This window comes from Lactuca sativa, chromosome 1, assembly GCF_002870075.4.
Source record: "Lactuca sativa cultivar Salinas chromosome 1, Lsat_Salinas_v11, whole genome shotgun sequence".
Classification (NCBI taxonomy): domain Eukaryota; kingdom Viridiplantae; phylum Streptophyta; class Magnoliopsida; order Asterales; family Asteraceae; genus Lactuca; species Lactuca sativa.
Window position 1 is genome coordinate 114,659,647 of NC_056623.2, and position 24,813 is coordinate 114,684,459.

Here is a 24,813-nt window from a genome sequence, read left to right on the forward strand (position 1 = left end):
AAAAGGTTTGCATGTAGAAGACATTGAAAAAGTCTTCTAAAAAAATCATATTTTTTCACGCTTTCTTCCAGAATTTTTTTTTCAACCTCTACCCCCCTATCGCGATCACCTCTGCCACCTTCACCATCTCTGCCTTAGCCACCTCAACCATCATCATCATATTCGCCACCACCACCACAACTTTTGCCAACACCGCCCCTTGCCACCTCCTCCACCATTATCACCGCCACCATTGTTGCCATCTATGACACCACCACCAACTCTCCTACCTCCACCACCATCACCTACGCCACTACAATCATCACTACCACCACTGCCTTTGCTACCTCAACCACCACCACCACCTCACCATACCACTGTCGTCACCATCTACCACCACAACCATCTTCTTTAACTATCATATAGAGATCAATGTGGTTAATGTGTGTATGTATATATGATTTGTTTGTTTTATCATTTCTGATCAATGTGGTTTAATATCATTTATATAATCTGCAAACTTTAAAAAACAAACAGTTTTTTTACAGACTAAAGACGTTTTCCATATTTTCTTCTATATATGATTTATGAACTCCAAACATTTACCTTTGCAAAACAAACACCTTAATGTTTAAACGAATGCAATGTAGAACTAGATCTAGACAACTATATTTATTTTAGATCTCTATAAAGTCAACTTAATCGACCATCTTAATAGTTTTTTTATTAGATCAATCAATTCATCATTTTGTTCATTTATTATTTCACAATATATAGGATATCGATCAATAATCTAGTAGGTACCCACCATTGATTTGTTTATGAATAATTGCAAGTTGACAAATAAATCAACCAAAAGTTTTCTCATGAATAAGAAAATTGACATATATTGCAAAAGCATTATACAGTATATTTTCGTTTATAAGTTTTTAATTATCAGATAAGTAATTATACTTGCTAAAACACTTCAACAATGACAGAAAAAGCAATTAAATACATGTTTCAACAATAACCATGTATGAAAATACGTTAAAATGATATTGATATTGAATGATGAGTAGGAAACATATAGTGTAACCAGAATATATCAAATTAAGTGTAACCAGAATATATCAAATTAAACTGACCAAAAAATACAACAAATTGATTTATTATTATTATTATTATGATTTTTATTTTATTTTTTTAAATTTTTACTGATTTATGAGGATATGCATATATTAAGTACCATTTAATCGTTTGAGACTTGAATGTCATACATTCAATCTCTCTCTTCTATTAAAAAAATCATAAACTTGCTACTTGTTATTTTTTTTTTTATAATTTATAATTTCTTTTCTACGGTGTAATACATACGTTATAACCTAGTAACAGAATTGCAACAAAATCTCAAATTACAAGGAGTACTTTTGAATTACACATTTTCCCCAAAGACGACCCTTACATCTTTATTTTGATAAATAAACACGAAAGAGCATCCAATTTATTATAATTAATTGATTATTATACGTTTTCATTCCCTCTCTTGCATTTATTTTATGTCTTGCTAATGTAAACTAAACACGTTGCGGCATCATTTGCAGTAGTCAACCATAATATATAATATTCTTTTAACTCTTTAAGCCACGACGTTTCCAAGAAGAATATCCGTTTTATTTTGTATATATATAAACAAAAAAACAAAGTTGCTTCCACCCATAACCATACATAATCACCAATATCAAAAAGAACATTAGCAAAAAACAATGTCTTCTTCAGAAGTAAACCTAGAAAAGTATCGAATTCCACTTGAGGAGATCATTCACGCAACAAACAACTTCAGTTTCGACACTCTGATTGGTGATGGTGGATTCGGTATGGTCTACAAAGGTCAACTCTCTAAACACTCGCAAAACCACATAGTAGCCATCAAACGTCTTAATCAAGATGGTTATCAAGGAAACAACGAGTTTCTTCATGAACTCGAAATGGTTTCGAGTTTCCATCATCCAAACATCATCTCTTTTATCGGTTACTATAATGATGCTAATGAGATGATCTTAGTTTATGAGTATGCTGCAAACGGAAGCCTTGATCATCACCTCCAAAACCCTAATAAGAGACGTTGCATGACATGGGCACAACGCCTGAAGATTTGCTTAGGAGTAGCAAGAGGACTTAAGTACCTTCACTCGGGTCTTGGGGAGCACATGAGAGTAATACATAGAGACATGAAGAGTGCAAATATATTGCTAGATGAAAATCTTGATGCCAAAATTTGTGATTTTGGTTTGTCAAGATTTGGTCCAAGAAACCAACCAGATTCCGAAGTACTCCTTACAAAGGCTTCGGGTACAAGGTTTTACATTGATCCCATTTATAATGAAAGAGGTAGATTGTGGAAAGAGTCTGATGTGTATTCGTTTGGAGTTGTATTGTTTGAGATGTCGAGTGGGATGCTTGCTTATGCAAAGTGCTTCGGAGAAACTAAGGAACAATATCTGATGGATTTAGTACGAAGTTATTATGAAGACGACCAAAAAGATGATGAACTAGAAAAGTTTATTGATCCCATTCTAAAGGGTCATGTTGATATGAAGTCTTTTCGTATGTTTAATGAAATTGCTTATGAGTGTGTTAACTTGAGTTTAAAGGAACGCCCTACTATGGAGAGGATCATTCGGAAGATTGAGCAAGCAATGGATCTTCAAGTAAGTCTTTCATTTTTGATTATTTTAAAGAAAACATAATTTTATAGAATGAATGAAATTATTGTTAGACTATATAATAAGATAAACTTGTTGATTTCATCATGTAATGCGTTAGCATGTGCCACAAGTCAGTGACTAATTAACATCAAGATAACCTAGAATATTATTTTTGTCAGTAACGTTTTTCACGACTTCTTTGACTCCCATATTAATATAATTATTATATATTTAATTTCAATTCAGAGACGAATAGTATATTTTTATGATTCATATTTTTGCTAAAACATTTTTATATATTGGTTTTGTCCTCATTATTTTTGGATTTCATACTTAAGTCTTTCACCAGAAGACTTTTATGTATCAGCAGATTTGTCCCTATACTTTTGTATATTGTCATATTTGATCCTTATAATTTTTGGGTTTCAAACTTTAGCTACAAAAATTTTGTATATTGCCATGTTTGGTCCCTAGAACTTCTTATTTCACTAGGTTTGATCTCCCTCGGCAAAGGGTAAGATCATCCTAGGTGTTATATAATAGTGAAAATACATATGTGTTGTAGCAATTTATTAAACCAGTATAAACCAAAATAATTAAAAAAAAAATCAAAGTCTGATAGATGCCTATTTCAACAATTTCATTATCATACAAGGATAATTTTTATAAGTTTGCTATTACACAAGGGCTATTTCCATAATATCGCTATTATGCAAGGATATATTTGTAAATTCACTATAAAGTATGGATTATTTCTATAATTTTACTTTTAAATATATCATTTCTATAATTTTTATTTTCGAAGGGATACTTTTTGTAACTTTGCATATTTTTTTAAAAAAAAAGAACGAAGAAAAAAAATCGATTTGACCTTATGAACAATAGTTATATTATATAAGGGAGGAGGGAGTTGTTCCCTTCCAACCTACTGAACCTACTGCCACATCATTTTTTTTTTCTTCATCTTTCCCAACCTACAACACACGGAAACCTTATTTTTTTTGAATCCACTCAACCCACTCAATTAAAAAAAAAATTACAAAACAATCAAAGGTAAAATCTCAATTAGCAATAGAGTTATCGGCGATACCTCTTCCGATTCAACAAGTGGGTTAATTGTTTCACTAATCCACTTCATCATCTCTCTAGTTTCTCTTTCTTATTTTCTCTTATACCATGTGTTTTAAAACTTGTATCTTAGTTGTTTTGTATTTTTTTTTAATTAAGTAGGTTGAGTGGGTTCAAAAAGATAGAACTTCCGTGTGTTGTGATTGGAAAAGATGAAAAAAAAGAGACAAAAATTGATGTAGCAGTGGGTTCAGTGGATTGGGAGGGAACAACTCCTTCCTTCCTAATGCCTTTGTATTAACAAAATTTATTTAAATAGTCCATGTAACTTTATAACTTTTAATAGATATTAAGATTCAGTCTTTCATAATATGTTTAATTTATACGAACTACTAAACAATATGGAAATAGAAAAAAGAAATAATAGTATGAGAAGAAGTGAATTTAATTTCTTACACATAGAAGCCAACACCTATATAAGCAAACTCGGTTTTTTTTCTTTAATATTTACAGAACAACTATGCAACTTCTTCGATTACCACACGAAATCTAGAAAGTTTTCGAATTCCACTAAACAAGATCAACTTGGCAACTGAAAACTTCAAAGCAAATACATGTATCGGAGGTGGTAGATTTTATGCAATGTATATTGGGAAACTCTCAAACCAATGGGAAAACCGACTAGTGGCCATCAAGCGCCTGAAGCAAGGCGAGCATGAGTACTTCCATAATGAGCTCCATATCATTTTGAGTTTCCACCATCAAAACATCATTCCCTTCATTGGTTATTGCGATGAAGGCAATGAAATGATTATAGTTTATGAATACGCTACAAATGGAAGCGTTAATGATCATATCAAAGACCCTAATAAGAGGAGTTCCCTTACATGGGCACAACGGTTGAAGATATGCATAGGGGCAGCAAGAGGACTTGAGTATCTTCACTCGGGTCTTGGGGAGGACAACGATGTTGTACATGGAAATTTCAAGAGTGAAAACGTATTATTAGATAAAAATTTTGAAGCCAAAATTTGTGATTTTCATTTTTCAATACAAGGCCCCATAAATAAGCCAAGTATCCGACACAATAAAAAACCTGTCGATATTGAATTCTACATGAATCCCATATTTGAAGAAAGCATTTTCCATAAAGAAGCGGATGTGTACTCATTGGGTATGATATTGGTTGAAATGTTTAGTGGAAGATTGGCTAATGAGCCTAGTAGCTTGGGAGATGATAAGCCACAATATTTAGGAGATCTATTCATACGCAACTATAGTGAACTCGATAGATTAATTGATCCCCTTATAAGAGATCAAATTAATAGCACTTGTTATGAAGCTTTTACAGAAATTGCATACGAGTGCATAACCTTCTATGGTTTTGGAGGATGCCCTACGATGGAGACAATTATCGAGATGCTTGAGGCTGCAGCAGATTTTCAAGTAAGTCCCTTAGTTATTTTGTAGAATATTTTTTGCAAACGGAAGGATGGAAATTATAGGGATTATAGATGAATTTCACTATATATTCATGTTTCGTTTATTTTCAGGGAATTGAAGTGTAAAAGAATAAGATCATTGATGACTTGTAGCCAGTGTTCATGTTGTTGATGAAGGTTCATGCTTTGTACGTGTGTTCATTATGTATTCTATAAGAGTATTTCTTATATATATATATATATATATATATATATATATATATATATATATATATATATATATATATATATATATATATATATATATATATATATATATATATATATATATATATATATATATATATAATTGTTTACATTTTGATTTATGTCGCTATTAAAACAACAAATCTATGAAGAAAATAAGGTTTCCACTTGAAAACAAAGATAACTTTGAAGATTCCGTGTGTGCGTGTGTGGATTGGCCAAAAAGTCGGACTATGTCCCCCTGACAACAACAAAGTTTCTCAAAATATTTCGCATCCATACCCAAAATTTAGATTATCATATTGAAAATATAGTTTTTTAATAATATGTATTGTATTATTATTTATAAAAATTAAAACAGAATCAGCAAAAATGTATTGGGGCTCAAGCTCAACCCAAAACTCCAAAATAAAAAAGTACGATTGTATTAAAATATAAAGAATTAACAGCTTAAATTGCGTACCATATCACATATATAATGTTGTATGTTGATTAAAATATTTAATTAAAAAGAAAACTTGATGATTATATCAACTTAATAGAAGGCTACTTTTTCATTTAGTTTTGTGCCATTGAAAATAATTTATTATTCTTTAACTATTTTATATCATATTATATATCTAGCTAAAATTTTAAAAGTTGGTATAGATTTTGAATTTAAAAATTATAGATTTGAATATTTTTTTTACCCGACGACCATGATCATCCATTGGTATGCATTCAACAGCAATAAGTTTATCAACATCATCAGCTGAAACTACATACTCTGGATTTGTGGCTCCTGAGAATTTGGAATGAATTGCCTTTTTAACCTTTAAGAAAAAGGAATAAATGCTAGAAACAGAAATGTAATTTCATTGTTTTGTATGATAGCATCCTACTTTCATTTCTTTCTATTAAAGGTTGAAACATTGTACTTTAAAATTTGTAACGAATTATAACAATGTCATACATATACAACACGATTTCCAAAGCTACAATTGGGTAGATTTTTCTATGTACAATGTTATGGAAAAGTAAGATGCTATAATACATGAGAATTGAGCAATGAATTACCAATCATGAGTCAATGGGTGTGCATTAGAAATTTCATACACTTATAAAAAAGGATTAAATGCAATAGGAAAAACAACTCATTGCTATAATTGAGTATATTTTTTTAAAGTGTAATATCTTAATAAGAAAATAATTGAAAGTACAATGCTACACTTGCATAGATTCTTCAAAGTACAATAATGTAATAGAATAATATGAAAGTACGAAGCTAAAATACACAAATGGCAAAATAAATGCAAATAGGTTGCTATTTCTTACATTTAGCCTTTAGGAAAGTACACACTTAGTGTCATAAATATGAATTATACATATATGGGTCCATTTCTATCTCCTTAAACTTTAAAATTATGGAGTCAATATCTATCCAAAAAATTCTCTCACCCCTCCTATTTTCCTTTAACATCTATCTAAAAAATTCTATCAATTTGTAGAAGTATTGCTTAAATCTTGGGGCTTTTAAGTAAATATAAGTACATTACTATTTTTTGCATTTACTCAAATAAAATTATTTTTATACACTTACCTTCAATGTACTCAAAAGTAACATCTCGATGGTAACGAACCCACTGAAATACATGCAAATACATTATAAATATATAAAAATATCAATCTCTTCATGGTTAATGTTATACTTTATATGCAAATTCTTGAAACGTATATACCTGAAACATGCATCGTGAGGTCCCACGCAATGTAAATCCACACACTAGAAGTTTACCTCCAGGTTTAGCATCCCCAATTATTTGGAACTCTTTTATTCCCGGACCACCTTCTATTGAAAAACATACATATAGTAATTTCACCAAGGTTCTAATGCAAGAAATAGCAATGCAATTTCATGGATATGTTTTATTATAGCATCATACTTTCATTTCTTCCTATTATAGCAATGTGGTTTAAAAAAATACATCCAACTATAGCAATGTCATCTAACTTCAAAGCAATTCTCACTACTAGAATAAGAAAAAAAAAGAACATAAAGGTACAATGCCATAAATTTGGTCAATTTTCCTATGTATAATAATACATTAATACGAAAATTTTGAAATCATGATTTTTTATTGGAAAGAATGAATTTAGGATGCTATAATACACAAATATATAAAGGATATTGCTAATTCGCTATTTCTTACCTTTCATAATTATGTTTGTTACAATAAAAGAAGAATCACCTCCATCATTCAAGGGTGGCGACAAAGAATAATTATCATCATCCTCAACATTAGATCTATCACTATTCGCCCAATCGAAATCAAAATCATGATCACTCTTCTTACTGAAAAAAAAAATCATTAAAGAATATAAAAATTGGAAATGCAATGCTATAGTTTTGGTTAAAGATTCATTATGCTGATTTAAACCTCTGGCTATTATTATTTTCAAGTGATTGATTCATGTGGTGGCTTTCAGGTGGTGGAAACAATTGTTGATCCTGCAATTAAAAAGATAGAGGGAGATGATAGTATAAGTTTTACCATTGACTAAACCAGCTATATGAGTAAAAAAGTAAAGGGTAATGAAATAACTGTCAACGTGCTTTCTTTTACTTGTGTATTATAGCACTAGGTGTGAGACCCGTATATTACACGGGTTTATTTAAAAAATAAATAAATATTAAATAAAGTGTAAACATAAAATATTTTGTAATGTACAACTTTTAAAATAAGAAAGGAATAAAACATATTTATTGCAATTTAATATCATATATATGATATTTAATACTTTACATATATAAGTATATGATTTTAATTTTAAAAATTGAAGCAAATAAAAAATTGACAAGTGGATAATATTTATTTCAAAAATACCACAAAATAATAAGTGTCAAAACTCATGAGAGATTGACATGTGGCAAAAAAACCTTCATTTATTAAGAAGGATCATAAGTTTATTTCTTGCTATTACAATACTAGGTGTAAAACCCGTATAATACACCTTAATTAAAAAAATTAAATATCAAAATGTAAAAAATAAATATTTTTTAAAATAAAATTTTGAAATAAGGAAAGAAAAAACGCATTAATTGCAATTTATTATTACATTTATTATATTTAATACTTTTCATATATAAGTATATAAGTATTTTGTGTCTTTTTTAATTTTAAAAATTAAAGAAAACCTAGAAATTATTTCAAAAATATCATAAAATGACAATCAAAACTCATGAAAAATTGACAAGTGGTAAAATTATTTTCATGTATTAGGGAAAATGAGATGATACTTTAAAAATCTATCCAGTTATAGGAGTGTATTTTCAATTGATTTTCTTACAACAAATCTTCAAATACAACATTATACTTCAAAATTCTATCAAATAATAAAATTCCAGGGAACAATATAACTTACTATTTGAAATTCCAAGGAGATTTGTAGTTGTTCAATAACCATTGCCATTGTTGGACGTTGTTTCCGATCTATATTGCAATTCTAGAAAATGTTTACAATGAATTTGGTTTCACTTGTTTCCTTATATTTGGAAAAACGATCTCATCTATCTTTCCATCTTCATAACAAAGTTGAGCTAAGTGAGATAAGAACCTACGTTCGTCATCATATTTTCCGATAACAGCTAGCCTTCCACATAACACTTCAAAGAGTATCACACCAAAAGAATACATGTAAGATCAGTGGCTAAGTGATTATCGAGGCTTCCATGAATCTCATGCTTATACACAATGATCTTTTCATCACCTTCATCACAGAATCCAACAAGAGAGACGAGATTCTCGTGTTTGTAACTTGAGAGCATCACGATCTCCATCAAAAACTCTTTTTCTCCCTGCCCACACTTCACATCTAACCTTTTTACAGCGACGGTGGTGGAGCTGGCGGAGACGACCGGGAGTTGACCCTTGTACACCCTCCCAAATCCACCCTGGCCGATGACGTTACAGTCGGAAAAGTTTTCTGTGGCTAATTCTATGGCTTCAAGTTGAATTTTAAGGTGGTTGAGTTCTTGAATAAGAGACATATTAGATTACTAAATATTGGAAAGATGATTGGAGTGTTGAGGCGCAGATAAGCAAGAACAGAACAGCAGGAAAGATATTTGTTGAATAGAGTCGGTTGACGTTGACAAAAACATTTAAGAAAAATATCTGACTAATATTTATAAGAAAAAACTGCAAAAATGGTCCTTGTTTATATTTTTTCAGAAAAAAGAGTCTAAACCTTAAAAAAAATTGGATTAGAGGTCATCTTTGCATGCAGCAGATTTTCAAGTCAGTAATCTTACTTGATTATTTTGTAGAATTTTGTTTGCAAACAGAAGGATAGAAATTAAAGGGATTATAGATGAATTTCACTATATATTCATGTTTCTTTTCTTTTCAGGGAATTGAAGTGTAAAAGAATAAGAGCCGATAACTTTAGCCGGTGTTAATGTTGTTGATGAATGTTCATGTTTTGTAGTAGGGTGAACAAAAACCGAACCGATAAAAGAAAAACCGCTAAAACCGCAACAACCCGCAACCGAGAATCCGAAACCAATGCAAAAATCGATGGTGCGGATTTTATTTTTTGAAAAACCAAATTTATTGGTGCGTGGGGTTTTATTTAGAAACCGGACCACCAAAACTCAACCGTACTGAAAGCTTATAAACAATAAAAAAAATCACTAATTTAAGTCATATACAATTATACATATTATTTAAAAAACTAATAAATTCTAATTTATACATATATTATATATTGAACTTAACGGTAATTAGTAATTAGCTATTAGCTTTAATCTATTGTCACTTTGTGTTTGTGACTTAATGATTATGTGTAAAAAATATAAATACTATGTAGGCTATAACTTGCAAGCTTGTAACTTGTAAGTGCAAATTGAATAAAAGAATGATCTTGGGAATATGGGTTGAAAATGAAGTGATCAAGTAACAATAAAAACAAAACTCAAGATTTCGGCTTCTAAATGTGAGGAAACGAAACGGCACCATGACAGACAATCATAAATCTTTACATGAACATCACAGTAAAAAAAAGGGTATTGACGAACATAAAAAATTGCACCATATGTTTGACTCGGTTTAAAACCGACAGCGAACCAATACAAATCGAAACCGCACTAAAAAACCACAAAAACGAACCATTGAAAAACCGCACCAAATGGTTTCTAGAATATAAAAATCTCACCTTTTGGTTTGCGGTTCGGTTTGGCCCTAAAACCGTACCAAACCACATCATGCTCACTCCTAAGTTTGTACGTGTGTTCTTTATGTTTTCTATAAGAGAATTTCCTATACATAAATAATTGTTTACATTTTGATTTATGTTGCTATAAAAACAACAAACTTATAAAGAGAATGAGGTTTGAACAAGAAAACAAAGATTAATTTGAAGATTAATTTACAAAAGTTATACAAACCGAAATCTCTAACACAAATGAAACACACTACAACGCTATTTTTTTGGAACCAAAAAAAGATTTACAATGTCAAAGAAGTCACGGCTGGATTTTGTAGCCACCCTTCTACACTCTATTTACAATGACACAAATAAGAACTCTAATGGATGCTGAGATCCACAATGTGTAAATTAGGGATGTGCTTCGGACAGGAACCGATCCGAGCCGGATCGGACCCGAATAACCTGAACCCGAATTGGATGAAAAGTTGGAACCGAAACCCGGACCAATTATACTAATACTAATACAGGACCGGTTCGGTTCGGGTAGTACAAGTTTAGGTTTGGTTATTAACCCGAAAGGACCAAAATAACATGTACACTATGCTTTTGAACCGAAATGACTCGAATAACTCAAATAAACCAAAATGAACCGAATAACCTAAATAAAGAAATTCTATATCTAGTTCAATAAAAAAATATATTAAACATAATTCATATTCCAAAAATCCATAATTAGTATTTAAACATTAAGCATTAAACATCCAAATTAAAATATTAATCTTATTTTTTTTTCCAATATAACAATGACCAAATACAAACTAACTATTTAAGAATATTGATTGGTTGTTTTTCATTTCCACCTTCATTGTTTATCGCATTTTCCAACTCTTTCGCGGTGTCATTATCTTTCAAAACTTCATCAATGTTATCCATAATTAGATTTCTTGATTTCCTTAGCCAATTTTTGGTGCAAACCAAAGCCTCTAGTATATTTGCGGAAAAATTTGTTAGGTATGGATCTAATACCCACCCACTTTGTACTAAAAGTTGCCTAGGACGTAAAGGTAGAAATTTGTAGTCCCAAAATATGTATCAACATAAACAAGCAAAGTGTTAAAATGTAATTATAAAAAAGTATACAAATAAATAAAGTTATATCTTTCGGCATACAGGATAGAATAGGATAAAGAAATGCATTTTGTTTCCACCAAAGTAGAATATCAAAATCTTTATTGTATTTAAGTGACCACTCGCTTAGGTATCATGTCAACTTGGTTTCTATTGATGTTAATGGGTAATATGTTTGTACTATTAAATCACCCATGAAGTCATTCTCGTCATCAAGCATAACTACATCTTCATGAGCATGTGTTTGACTTTGCGAAGACTTGATATTTTCAAACTTTGCTTTGTAGAAAATTAAATATTTTCTCAAATCTTTTTTCAATATCTCGTATTAAGGCCTTAGCTTTCAAAGTGACTTCCGAGTTGAATATGGGAGGTTCTCCGATATTCTTTAACTTAATCAACTTCTCAAAGGCTTGTTGAAGAAACTCAAACTTCAACTGTGGATCTAATATGACCACAAAGTACAAAAAGTCGTTTAATTTTTCAAGGTCATCCCAATACTTATCGTATTTCTCAATTATATCCTTCCTATTCAAGAAAAATTGGGGAGTTGACACCTAATCCCTAATGTGTTTGTACACATAACATACTTTTGTAAAAAAAAGTGATGTGTCATAGGTTTTGTTGATGTCGATATAATGTCGGTTTTTACCTTGAATTTCTCGAGAAATCCAACCGTGGCTCTACAAAATTTGAAATCTTCTTCTACGGGGGACACAACATCTCGAACATATGTAGGATCTATCACAAAAAAAATAAGTGTAAGTTAAAAAAAAAAAAAAAAACAGCTTTAATGCCCCTATTTAGAGGCATGCATCTTTATGAATATACAATAAAAAATAGCATAAAATAGTGTAAACAGTATGTTAAATTGTGAACTACATGTTGAAAAAAAATCAGGCAAACCGGACAAATAATGAACAAGCTATGAGAGTTCAAAATTTGCATAAAAATCTGCAAACATGTTGAATAAGAAAAAACAACTTCAATACCTTCTGTTTAGGGGCGTGTATCTCATTGAATAACAACCAAAATAGCATAAAAATAGTGTAAACACTGTGAATTGTAACCCTAGACCGATCAACAAGATAAAACAACTCTTTTGACAATATTTACAAAAACACGTCCTTAACTTTCGACTGTTTTTCACCTAAATCTCAGGTCCAACGGGATACAACTTTAGCCCAATAAGCCTGCTACAATTCTTTAGCCCATTATCTAGTTTAGCCCAAAAGCAACTTATTACAAGTACAACATTTGACTGCAACATTTAGAACAAGTTATTATTCTTTTATTTTTATTGATTAACATTCAAATTTACGATTGATTTAGCAGAGGTATATATTTTTATCCCCTGCCCCAATCTTAACCTGGAATGGGTCCAACAACTTCAACTTTTTACCCAAAATACTCTTGTTTCATTCCACATAAGGATTTTATAAAAATATTAGCCAACATACTCTTGTGAACGGGTTTCTAAAACCTTATCTCTGAATTTTTGACATCAATCTGAACAACATAAATATTATCATAAAAATTATTAACTGCTAAACTTACAGTGAATATGTAAGTCTCTTCACAATTTATTACCTTCAAATGTAACCGATGCCAAAGAACGATATTCAAACTCGATGGAAGATCTAGAAAATGTTGCTTATATCTAGCTTTTCAAGAGATACACGACTCTCCCGTAAAAAGATAAAAACAACTAACATATTTTCTAGTGCCTACATATTTCCACAATCAACGATGACATGGGCAACTAAAGATTAATTAGGAGACTTAGTAATATAAATACTTTTTTTTTCGGGACTTAACTTCAAATAAACTCTCATAGCCAATTGAACACGAGAACCACGGTGAACATGTATAAATTGACTTAGGGGTTGGATAGCAAATGTAATATGAGGACAAATGATACAAGTGATAGTGAAATAAATTAATTTGTGTATAGTGGTTTGAGATTTATGGGCCGTTTGTTTTTTTCGAAGCAAAAATGTATGAAGTCTGCGGACCACCTCTGTAGCAGAGAGGATGACCAAACGGCTACATCATGTAGTAAAAAGTTTATTTGTTTTTTAACCTCTGCAAATTGCTACAACTGTTGGTCAAAGGTTGACTTGGTAATTAGGAAGATAATAAAGCACATGGTAGTCATGACCGTTGGAAAAATGGACTATTCCTATTATTTCTCTTTTCTGTTAATTTTAGTAGTTTAAATAGCATAGTTTAGATGTTACACATCATCTGTCGAAATTTCCTTGTACAACAACTCAATCATTAGGTTGCTATTCTTCATTCAATAAAGAAGTAATCATTCGACTGCCTATTTCCAGTTTTACCCCTGTTAATTCTTTGTTGTTTGTTGTTCCATTGCTTGATCCCCAACATTTGGTATCAGATCTAAACAGATCCTAATCACTTTCATGCCCAAGTATCCTCGATTCAACAATATGACAGCCTCATCATAATCCAATCAGCCCAAAGATAGCCCCCTCACTCTTCAATGCCCGATGTTGACTTCACTAAACTACAATACCTGGTCGATTAAGATGGAAGCCATCATAGATGCCCATGGGTTATGGGATGCCATTGAGCCACCAACCGGAGTGGTTGTGGATGAGAAGAAGAGCAAGCAGGCTCGAGTTTTCATTTTCTAATCTATCCCAAAGGAGATACTTACACAGGCTGCCAAGAAGAAGACAACCAAGGAGGTTTGGGACTCTCTAAAGTCACGGTTTGTGGGTGTAGAAAGGGTCCAAAAGGCAAGACTCCGGGTACTGAAGAGTGAGTTTGAAGCACTTCAAATGAAGGAAACAGAAACCGTAGATGATTATACCGGAAAGATATCAGCCATGATTTCAAAGTTCGGGAGTGCAGGGGAAATATTGGAAGATGAAGAATTGGTAAGGAAGTTGTTTGATACACTCCCAGAAAGGTTTATAAACATAGTGGCATCGATTGAACAAAGTTGTGACATGGAATCAATGTCATTTGAAGAAGCAATTGGGCATTTGAAGGCTTATGAGGACAGGCTCTGGCTCCGGAAGGCAAGCACACAGGCAGATAATGCCCTGCTACTTGCCAAGGCAGAAGGCTCATCAACCCACTGGAGCCCAAGCACGCCAAACTCAACAGATGGTCGAGGAAGGGGCGAAAGTAATAAACAGGGAGGAAGAGGCAGCTTACGAGGGTGAGGTCCTCTCGTGGCAGAGGTGGGCACTAGGGTGGTGACTCACGACAGGAAACAAACAATACCAACAAGAAGCCATGAGACAAGAGCAACATAAGATGCTACGAATGCCAAGAACTTGGTCATTATGCATATGCATGCAAGGCAAAGAAGCAGCAGAACCAAGAAGTAAACTTGGCTGCTGATGAAGAGGAACCAAATCTACTGTTGACTGTTTGTGGAGAAAAGAATGTCAAAGTAGTCCTTTGAATGAAGAAAAAGTCTACCCAAGCCAACTTAAGGAGAGTAATGCTGAAAACATATGGTATCTAGACAATGGGGCTAGTAACCATATGTTAGGATGCAGGGCCTTATTCGCTGAACTTGACGAGAAAGTAACGGGGTAGGTTCAATTCAGAGACGGGTCTAAGGTTGCGATCAAAGGAAAGGGCACTATCCTGTTTGACTGTAAGAATGGCAACCAATTTGTCATCCCAGACGTGTATTATATTCCTGCTTTGCATAACAATATAATCAGTCTAGGACAAATGACTGAAGAGGGGTATGCCATAGGGATGAAGAAAGAGTTTTTGAGAATGTATGATGAAGCATGCTGCCTAGTTATGAAGGTGAAAATGTCCAAGAATAGACTTTATAAAATAAAGCTTATGCCTGGGAAGCCTGTATGCCTGACCATGAGTATAGATGATGACTCATTGTTATGGCATGCACGTATGGGTCACACAAACTTCAAGTTACTTGGAGAGATGACATGTAAGGGAATGGTGACAGGTATACCCCAGTTAACTCACCCATCACAAGTTTGTGAAGGTTGTATGGTAAGCAAGCAGGCAAGATAGAGCTTCCCAAAGGTGACCCAATGGAGAGCAAAAGACCCACTCCAGCTGTTGCACATAGACCTTTGTGGACCCATTACACCTACAACAAAAGGTGGTAATCAATACTTCCTGCTAATTGTAGATGACTACTCACGTTACATGTGGGTGTACCTGATCAAAACCAAAGACGAGGCCTTCAACATGTTCTAGAAATTCAAGTCATGAATTGAAGGGGAGAGCGAGTATAAGATCAAGATGTTATGAACTGTAACGTCCGGGTTTCAGGGCTAAGCATATTTGTTAATGTAATAGTCTAGGTCAACTATTGTAACTCTTTTTGAAGTAATAAAGATGAAATATTTGAGTATTATGTGAATTATGTGTGTATATGTGCTTATTATTTAATTATAAATGTATAATTAATAAAGAATAAAAATAAGCGTCAAAATTAAAATGTGAGATAAGCCCGATATCTTTTCATAAAGTCGTAGTGGTCGAAACAAGGATTCCGGGGATATAAGGAACGCCGAAATCCGAGTTATAACGAAGAAGTTATGACCCGTCGAAGTTTCGCAATAGAACCGGCACGATACCGGGAAGCGTAAATAGTGAATTTACGATAGAGCGAGATTTAGCCTTAGCGATCTAAACAAAAGTCGTAGAATATGTTAAACTAAGAACATCGATAGAAAGAACGTCCAAATCTGACTTCGTATGAAGAAGTTATGATTTTTCGAAGTTTCGGATTAGTAGTGTACAGCCCGAAATTCGAATATTAGATCGAGTGATTTTTAGCCGACATGACCTAAACGAGAATCGAAGATCTCATTAAAAGTAACGTAACGAGAAAAAGATGGGCGAAAACGGACGTCGGATGAAGACGTTATGAGGATTTAATGGACCAATCCTGTCCCGGTCTGTTAATAATATAAAATTTAAAATCGAGTCAAAATGAGCCAATGAAGTCTAAACAAAAGTTGTAGAGTACGTTTCCACCTTCGCGTGGATATAAAGAACATCGAAAACGGAGCTTGTATGCGAAAGTTATGAATTTTTAAAGTTAGAAAGTGAAATTGCGAAGCTGATGCATGGACTGATGACGTGGCTTAATCCTGACCGTCGCTTGCTGATCACGGCTCGCTTCGGATGGCCGACACGTTGTCTCGCTTACGCCCCGCGTCCAAAGTCAGTACGCCCCGCTTACCCTCACCCTTATCTTCTTCCGGAGTGTGAGACAGCTGGTCCGAGGTGGCGCTCTTATCCGAACCATTACGCCCAGCGTAGGTCCGAGGTACGCCCAGCGTACCGAGGCCTCGCAGGCTATAAAAGGGGCCGAGAGTTCTTCATTTTTCACACCTTTTTCACTTCTCTCTCTAACTCCTTTCTCTCTCTAAGAGTCCTAGACACTCCTAAACCCTAGGGAACCTCCTTAGTACCCGAAGGAAGCCACGAGGCTCCCGGAGTCCCGGGAAAAAGAGCCTTTCGGTTTCGAAACGCTGCTCCAAATAAGTTCCGATTTTCGATAAAATTCGTTGTAAGTGTGCTACGCTTACGCAATTTTTAATATAGCTTTCAAATAATTATAGGAATGTTATTAGGTCCTTCAAATAATTATTTGGGCTATTATTATGAGTTATATCGAGTGTTATTAACGCTTGTATAATAATAGTAATAGTCAGACTATTAATTTGTCGCGGTTATCGTTAGACTAAACCTAGTGGTACTGGTACTAGGTTTTATCGAAGGAATATCGTTTTGGAGTATCGAAGAGCTGTCCGAGTGCTGAGTCACCACCTTTCAGGTGAGTGCATAGTTACTTTCAGCTTACACATAGATACGAAGTATTTTGTATGAATTACGTGCTATGTGTGCATATTACTTGAATACTTGCTATCTATGCTGGATGAACATTGTTATACATGTTTTCAATGATTTAAACTGTATATGTATTTTATATCTACGAAAATGTTGGGGTAAAACATGGGTAGATGTAATAGGTGATGTGTGATAAAATGATGAGAGGCCTCGATGTTGATGCTGTTGATTCTGTCATCTAGCGGAGTATGGATGACGACCACGGACTCTTCTAGACAGTCCCGTGGAACACTAGCAGGCTCGCAACCTGTAGGTGTTTGTGAACGATGTGTTCACCAGTGTACTCCATCCCCCACATTGTTGCCTTTAGGACATTTATTGTTAGGGAATCCCCTTAGCAGTAGTGTCCATCCCGATGATGATCCTTAGGCTAGGTCCCTTATGATAGGTGTTTAGGGACGTAAAGTGAGGATAACGGGAACGGGTAATCGGGTTATTGTTGATTGATGAAATTAATAAACTTATTTATTTTGGGTTGAAAACCCTATGTGCTCACCAGGCTCCCCAGCCTGACCCACTCAGTTTTATGTATTACAGGTAGTGGCGCTTGAGCATAAATATGATGTTTGGACGAGGGATTACAGATACAGGCCTGTAGATATGAAATAATGTAGTAAGACTTATATTGTACTGTTTATGCTTTTGATCTGTACGAACATGACATCCCAAGTCTTTTTAATGAAATACATTTCTATGGAAATGCTTTTGATAAATCTTTATCATATTTTTAAACAAAGCATAAACAAACCGGTCGTTTCTGGCCGAGATTTTGGGGATGTCACAGTTGGTATCAGAGCATTAGTTTAAGCGAACTAGGAATTTATAGGATTTTTAGACTTAAACTTAGAATGCTAAGCGATGATTGTGAGGTGTGAGCACTAGCTTATTTTAGGAATTGTGCCTAAAATGCTTTTATGTGCTAAATGCTTTGTGCATGATATGCTGTTATTTGTTCGGATCTATGGTCTGTTGCTGACCGGATCTGGAAACCTTATGTGTTTAGAACTCTAAACGTACGACTACGATATTAGAACTAGCATGTAAACGTTTCAGAGTGATAAGGACGATTTAAACGTCTATCTTAAATAAAGATCTAAATTCACCTTATTCGGTGTATAGATCAAGATGGCAAGGACCCGTAGCGGAAACGTAAACGCAAATGGAGATAGGAACCAACACCCAGTGGTTCAGCAAATACCTGTTGTAGTAGAAGCTGCACCAGAACCAGTCACGATGGCCAGAGTGCAAGCAATGATCCAGGCGTTGTTGGATCGTCAAATGGAGGAAACCAGACGTTTGCTCCAGCAAAATCGAGAGGAAGAGACTATTCAGATCGAACAGCCCGAGTTGAACGAAGGGCAGACTGAGGAGGGAAACTATAGTGGGACTGTTGGTCAAGCCAACCCACCGATAGTTAGGCAAAACCACCAGGATGGAGGAAATGACGGACGTGGATGCAAATACAAGGATTTCATGGCATCCAAGCCACCGAGTCTATCTGGAAGCCCGACACCGGTAGAAGTCATGAACTGGATCTCTAAAATGGAGATGATGTTTGAGAGTTGCGAGTGTAGCAACAGGCAGAAGACCGCTCTCGCGGTTCCTCTGTTGAAATCTGGAGTACTAAGCTGGTGGAAGCTACTAGCTGATTCAATGCCCAAAGGTGAAGCAAGCAAGATGTCGTGGGTGGATTTTCTGGTACAGTTGAAGATGCAATACTGCTCTGAGCAGGATCTTCTGGAGATCAACAGCTAATTCCAGAATCTGAAGAAGGGAAGAATGAGCGTTACTGAATACACTGCAAGCTTTACTGAGAAAATGAAGCTTGTTCCTCACCTCGTCCCAACTGAACTCTCCAAGGTTAACAACTTTGCCCTCAGATTACCAGCGGACTTTGGTCCAATGGTCATGCAAAATACCACACTTAAAGCCGCCATCTGGGCTGCTAAGAATGTGGAGACCCAGATACGAGAGAAGGGTCTGGAGAGAGCGGAAGTGGGAGAGAAAAGGAAATTTGACGGATTCTCGAGGTCCGGTGAGAAAGGTAGATTCTCGAAGTCTAGTTCGAGAGGAGGAGGATCAGAAGCGAAGTGGTGTGACAAGTGTAAGAAGAAGCACTCTGGGAAGTGTGACGGAGGGGTCACTTGTTTCAAATGCGGAAAGCCTGGGCACTACGCCAATGAATGCACGTTCACTAAGAAGGTCTGTTATGAGTGCAACGAGGAGGGGCACATTTCAAAGGATTGCCCGAAGAAGAAGGAGGCAGGAAGACCCAACATACCACCGAAGCCGAAGGCGAGAGCCTTCCAGATGACGCTCGAGGCTGCGAAGGAGGCAGCAGACATCGCTTCAAGTACCTTTCTTGTAAATGGTTTACCTGCAAATATACTATTTGATTCCGGAGCCAACTACTCCTTTGTGTCGCATAAATTTGGTGGGAAATTAGCATTACCTGTAGAAAAACTTGATAATGCCCTGATTGTAGAAGTTGCTAGTGGCAAATTCGTACCTGTTAGTAATCGTATTAGGAACATCGTCATTGACCTAAACGGAAACGAATTCCACGAAGAGCTATTACCCGTAGAGTTAAACGGTTTCGACATCGTTTTGGGTATGGATTGGCTTAGTGCCAACGATGCTGAGATTCAATGCCGAAAGAAGATAGTAATGGTGAACCCACCCGGAAAGGAATCATTTATGGTGTACGGGGACAAACGCAAAGTGAATTCTGGAATCATCTCCGTGATGAAAGCCAGGAAATGTTTGTCCAAAGGATGTGCATCGTACTTGGCATTTGTAATCGATGCTAAGAAGGAGAAGAAAGAGGTGCAGAATATACTAGTTGTGTGTGATTATCCAGAAGTCTTTCCCGAAGATCTTCCCGGATTACCACCTGATAGGCAACTGGAGTTTCGTATCGACTTGTTACCAGGAACAACACCGATAGCAAAAGCACCTTACCGATTAGCAACGACGAAGATGAAGGAGCTCATGACGCAACTTCAGGAGCTGTTGGACAATGGTTTCATTCGACCTAGTTCATCACCCTGGGGAGCTCCGGTGTTATTCGTGAAGAAAAAGGACGGAAGTATGAGAATGTGTATAGACTACCGAGAGTTGAATAAGGCAACAGTGAAGAACAAGTATCCATTGCCAAGGATTGATGACCTATTCGATCAGCTGCAAGGTTCGAGCTACTTCTCAAAGATCGATCTTAGGTCAGGATATCATCAGCTGAAGGTGAGAGAGCAGGATATTGAGAAGACTGCATTCAGAACAAGATATGGACACTATGAGTTCTTGGTTATGTCATTCGGACTAACCAATGCTCCTGCAGCATTCATGGATTTGATGAATAGGGTTTGTAAACCATTCCTCGATAAATCCGTGATAGTGTTCATCGACGACATTCTGATCTACTCAAAAAGCCAAGAGGAGCATGGAAAGCATCTACGGGAAGTGTTGGAAGTGTTAAAGAAAGAGAAGCTTTACGCCAAGTTCTCTAAGTGTGATTTTTGGATCCGAGAAGTCCAATTCTTGGGTCATGTGGTTAACCAAGAAGGGATAATGGTTGACCCAGCAAAAATCGAAGCTGTAATGAAGTGGGAACATCCAAAAAGTCCCACGGAGATTCGGAGCTTTCTAGGATTAGTTGGATATTACCGACGATTTATCCAAGGCTTTTCTTCGATAGCTGCTCCATTAACAGCATTAACCCATAAAGGAGCTACATATACGTGGAGTGAGAAATACGATGAGGCATTCGAGAAACTAAAGAAGAAGTTATGTGAAGCACCGATACTTTCTCTACCCGATGGAGTCGAAGATTTCGCAGTTTATAGTGACGCTTCTAGAGTCGGGTTGGGTTGTGTTCTGACCCAAAGAGAAAAGGTGATAGCATACGCATCTTGACAATTGAAAGAGCACGAAAAGAACTACCCCACTCACGATTTGAAGTTGGCAGCGGTAGTTTTCGCTCTAAAGATATGGAGGCATTATCTCTACGGCACGAAGTGCAAGTTGTTCACTGATCATAAGAGTCTCCAGTATCTCTTTAATCAGAAGGAGTTGAACATGAGGCAACGACGCTGGCTAGAACTACTCAAGGACTATGACTGTGAGATACTTTACCACCCCGGTAAAGCAAATGTTGTTGCTGATGCTCTCAATCGTAAAGTCAACCTTGAAAGGAAAAGGCCAAGAGCGTTGAGAATTGAAGTCGTCTCAACGATTGTGAAAGCTCAAGAAGAAGCTTTATAGAAGAATGACCGAAAGGAAGAATGTTTGGGCAAAATGTTAGTGTTCGGTGCAAACAGTCGAGGACTGAAGGTATTCCAAGATCGGATTTGGGTACCTAAGACGGGAGGAATCAGAGATCTTTTGATGGAAGAAGCACACAAGACCATGTACTCGATTCATCCCGGTAGCACTAAAATGTATAGGGACCTAAAACCCTACTACTAGTGGCTGACGATGAAGCTCGATGTTGCGAAGTATGTGGCCGAGTGCAAAATATAATATTTTATGATAAGATTCTCAAGTTTCCTTGTTTTAGTTTTGAAAAATAACTCTACAAGTTAATTTCTTAATTAATTGGTAAAACGGTTTCTTGTGTTAAAAAACATACTTAACATATAAGTATTTCATAGGAAATAATAGGTTTTGAGTACAAGTTCCCTTGTACTTTTGCTTGTATTCCCCCCCCCCCTTGAAAACATGAAAAACACAGAAAAGGTGTAGGGGTATGAACTCACCTGACGAGGGTGTGCCGGGTAGGATGCTAGGTGTCAATTTAGGACTTGAACACACGCGAGGATCCTATGTAACATGAAGTGATACATAATTGTTATCTAATTAGTCATTAAACCACTAATTAAGCAAGTAAATACACTCTAATGCGTGGAAACACTTTATTTCAAGTGTTAGGAATGATACAGGTTGCATCTAAGGAGTGTATGGCCTCGTTAAGGAGTCTACTCTTCAAGTGTAAGCCCTTAGGGGTGTTTACGGTTTCAAGACCATATCCCCATGAGTTTACGGCCGTAATCTCATGGGAGTGGTGTTATTAGGTGCTCAAAGGTCTTATGCTTCACAAAGAAAGGTCCTAGGGTTGAATAAAAGGCTTAGGAAGTGATTGGAGCTTGAAATGGCCCTTGAATGGAGTTTACGGTTTTTGAATGCTTCCTTGGTGAGTTTAAAGTCGTAAACACATGAGTTTACGGCCGTAAACTCATGTTTGTCACATTCTTGCATGATTTGGTGCTTCTAAGGTAGGCATACAAAGTTCTAGTCACTTATTCAAGCTATAGAAGGTGTTTAAGGGCACTTTCACCCTTAAAAGGTGTTTACGGTTTTGGGGTGCTCCTCAACCTTAAACTCATGTTTACTCCTCTCATTCCACGTTTTGGGGTTTTAAGATCATTCATGCAAGTTTCTAAGTCAATAGCCAAGCATTGGAAGGGTTTTAGAAGGGTTTTGGGGCATCAAAACCCTCTTTTAGGGTGTTTACGGTTTTGGGATGTTCCCAAACCATAAACACATGTTCTTAGGGTTTTTGGATGATTAAACCACGAATTTGCAAGTATGTTAGGATAAACAACAAGCTAGAAAGGTTAACTTACAGTTGTGAAGCTTGAAGGGGCATTTCTAGATCGAATCCCGAGTTGTAGAGAGAGAGAGTAGAGAGAGAAAGCTCTAAGGGTGTGAAAAAGGTTCAAATGGAGACCACTCAACCCTTATATAGGGTTGAGTTTACGGCCAGGTGGGCATCCACCCAATCCCGACATCAAACGGAGTTTATGGTCGTACCCGATTAGATGGTCGTAACCCGACTTGATCGCGAACTAAAAACTCTCCAAAGGAAATCGAGGGTATCTTGCGTGATTTTATTGCTTTCCGACGCATATGAAAATACAACAAAAATCTTAATTGATTTACTTAACTCAAAGTTAATGGAAAACTTTAATAAAAATAAATTTTATTAACGGAAGTGGGTTACAGTGACAGAATAAATTTCGGGTTGTCACATATGGCGCCTAAGTGCTTAGACTATGAATTGACATAATTGCCCTTAAACGTAGGGAGGTTACTACGTAAATGGTTAGGGTATTTTTGTCAATACCTACGAGCATTTTTGTAAATAAATTTACAGTTTAAATTTAAAAAGGTGAAGTTAAATAAAATTATTGTTTAAATTTAGAGAGACGAATTTAAATAAAATTATTGACATAAGTAAGATTCGAACCTGCTACTTCGGGTAAGAAGTAAGACGCGTTTTCCAACTAAACTAAAGTAAATTCTATTTCTTCAAATTGAATAACCATAATATTATGTTCATTAATATTGCATCCCATATGTCATCTATGGGTGATGTCATGACACCATAAGCAACTACTATGTTGACCAATAACCCATATGTCTTCCATGGACACCATAAGCAACTACCATGTTGATTAATGACCCATATGTCATCCACGGACACCATATGCAACTACCATGTTGACCAATGACCCATACCTCATCCATGGACACCATAAGCAACTACATGTTGACCAATGACCCATATGTCAACTACGGGTGAAACCATGACACCATAAGTGACTACCATGTTGACCAATGACCGATAGGTCATCCGTAGACACCATAAGCAACTGCCATGTTGACCAATGACCCATATGTCATTCATGAACACCATACGCAACTACCATGTTGACAATTGACCCGTATGTCATCAATGGACACCATAAGCAACTACCATGTTGACCAATGACCTATATGTCATCTATGGGTGATACCATGACACCATAAGCAACTAAGATGTTGGCCAATGATCCATATGTCATCCATGGACACCATAAGCAACTACCATGTTACCCAATGACCCATATGTCATCCATGGACACCATAAGCAATGACACCATGTTGACCAATGACCCATATGTAATCCATGGACACCATAAGCAACTACACCATGTAGACCAATGAACCATATGACATCCATGGACACCATAAGCACCTATATGTTGACCAATGACCCATATGTCATCCATGGACACCATAAGCAACTACACCATGCTCACCAATGACCCATACGTCATTCATGGACAGAATAAGCAACTACTTGTTGACCAATGACTCATATGTCATCTATGCGTGATACCATGACACATTAAGCAACTACAATGTTGACC

General features: G+C 35.5%; 3 protein-coding genes across 6 annotated transcripts; 2 read left to right on the forward strand and 1 right to left on the reverse strand.

Moving 5' to 3' along the window:
- Window positions 1-1,679: 1,679 nt before the first annotated feature.
- LOC111921465 (serine/threonine-protein kinase PCRK1) lies at window positions 1,680-5,412 on the forward strand. Its single transcript, XM_042902240.2, has 3 exons — window positions 1,680-2,669; window positions 4,248-5,180; window positions 5,288-5,412. Exons 1-3 carry the CDS (start codon window positions 1,725-1,727, stop codon window positions 5,300-5,302), a joined length of 1,893 nt encoding a protein of 630 aa, XP_042758174.1. The 5' UTR covers window positions 1,680-1,724; the 3' UTR covers window positions 5,303-5,412.
- Window positions 5,413-5,594: 182 nt separating this feature from the next.
- Window positions 5,595-8,962, reverse strand: LOC111921383 (uncharacterized). 4 transcript variants are annotated; one of them, XM_052763704.1, is made up of 6 exons: window positions 8,825-8,962; window positions 7,840-7,910; window positions 7,651-7,754; window positions 7,141-7,247; window positions 7,002-7,044; window positions 5,595-6,203 (listed from the first exon to the last, which is right to left on the reverse strand). In XM_052763704.1, the coding sequence occupies exons 1-6, from the start codon at window positions 8,870-8,872 to the stop codon at window positions 6,055-6,057; spliced, it is 522 nt and encodes a 173-aa protein (XP_052619664.1). In that variant the 5' UTR covers window positions 8,873-8,962; the 3' UTR covers window positions 5,595-6,054. The 4 variants fall into 4 exon arrangements, with proteins under 4 accessions (XP_052619664.1, XP_052619661.1, XP_052619657.1 ...); XM_052763701.1 differs by having other exon boundaries at window positions 5,597-6,203; window positions 7,141-7,250; XM_052763697.1 differs by having other exon boundaries at window positions 5,599-6,203; window positions 7,612-7,754.
- Window positions 8,963-14,289: 5,327 nt separating this feature from the next.
- On the forward strand, window positions 14,290-14,934 carry LOC111921434 (uncharacterized). Its single transcript, XM_023917017.1, has 2 exons — window positions 14,290-14,382; window positions 14,425-14,934. Exons 1-2 carry the CDS (start codon window positions 14,290-14,292, stop codon window positions 14,932-14,934), a joined length of 603 nt encoding a protein of 200 aa, XP_023772785.1.
- Window positions 14,935-24,813: the final 9,879 nt, after the last annotated feature.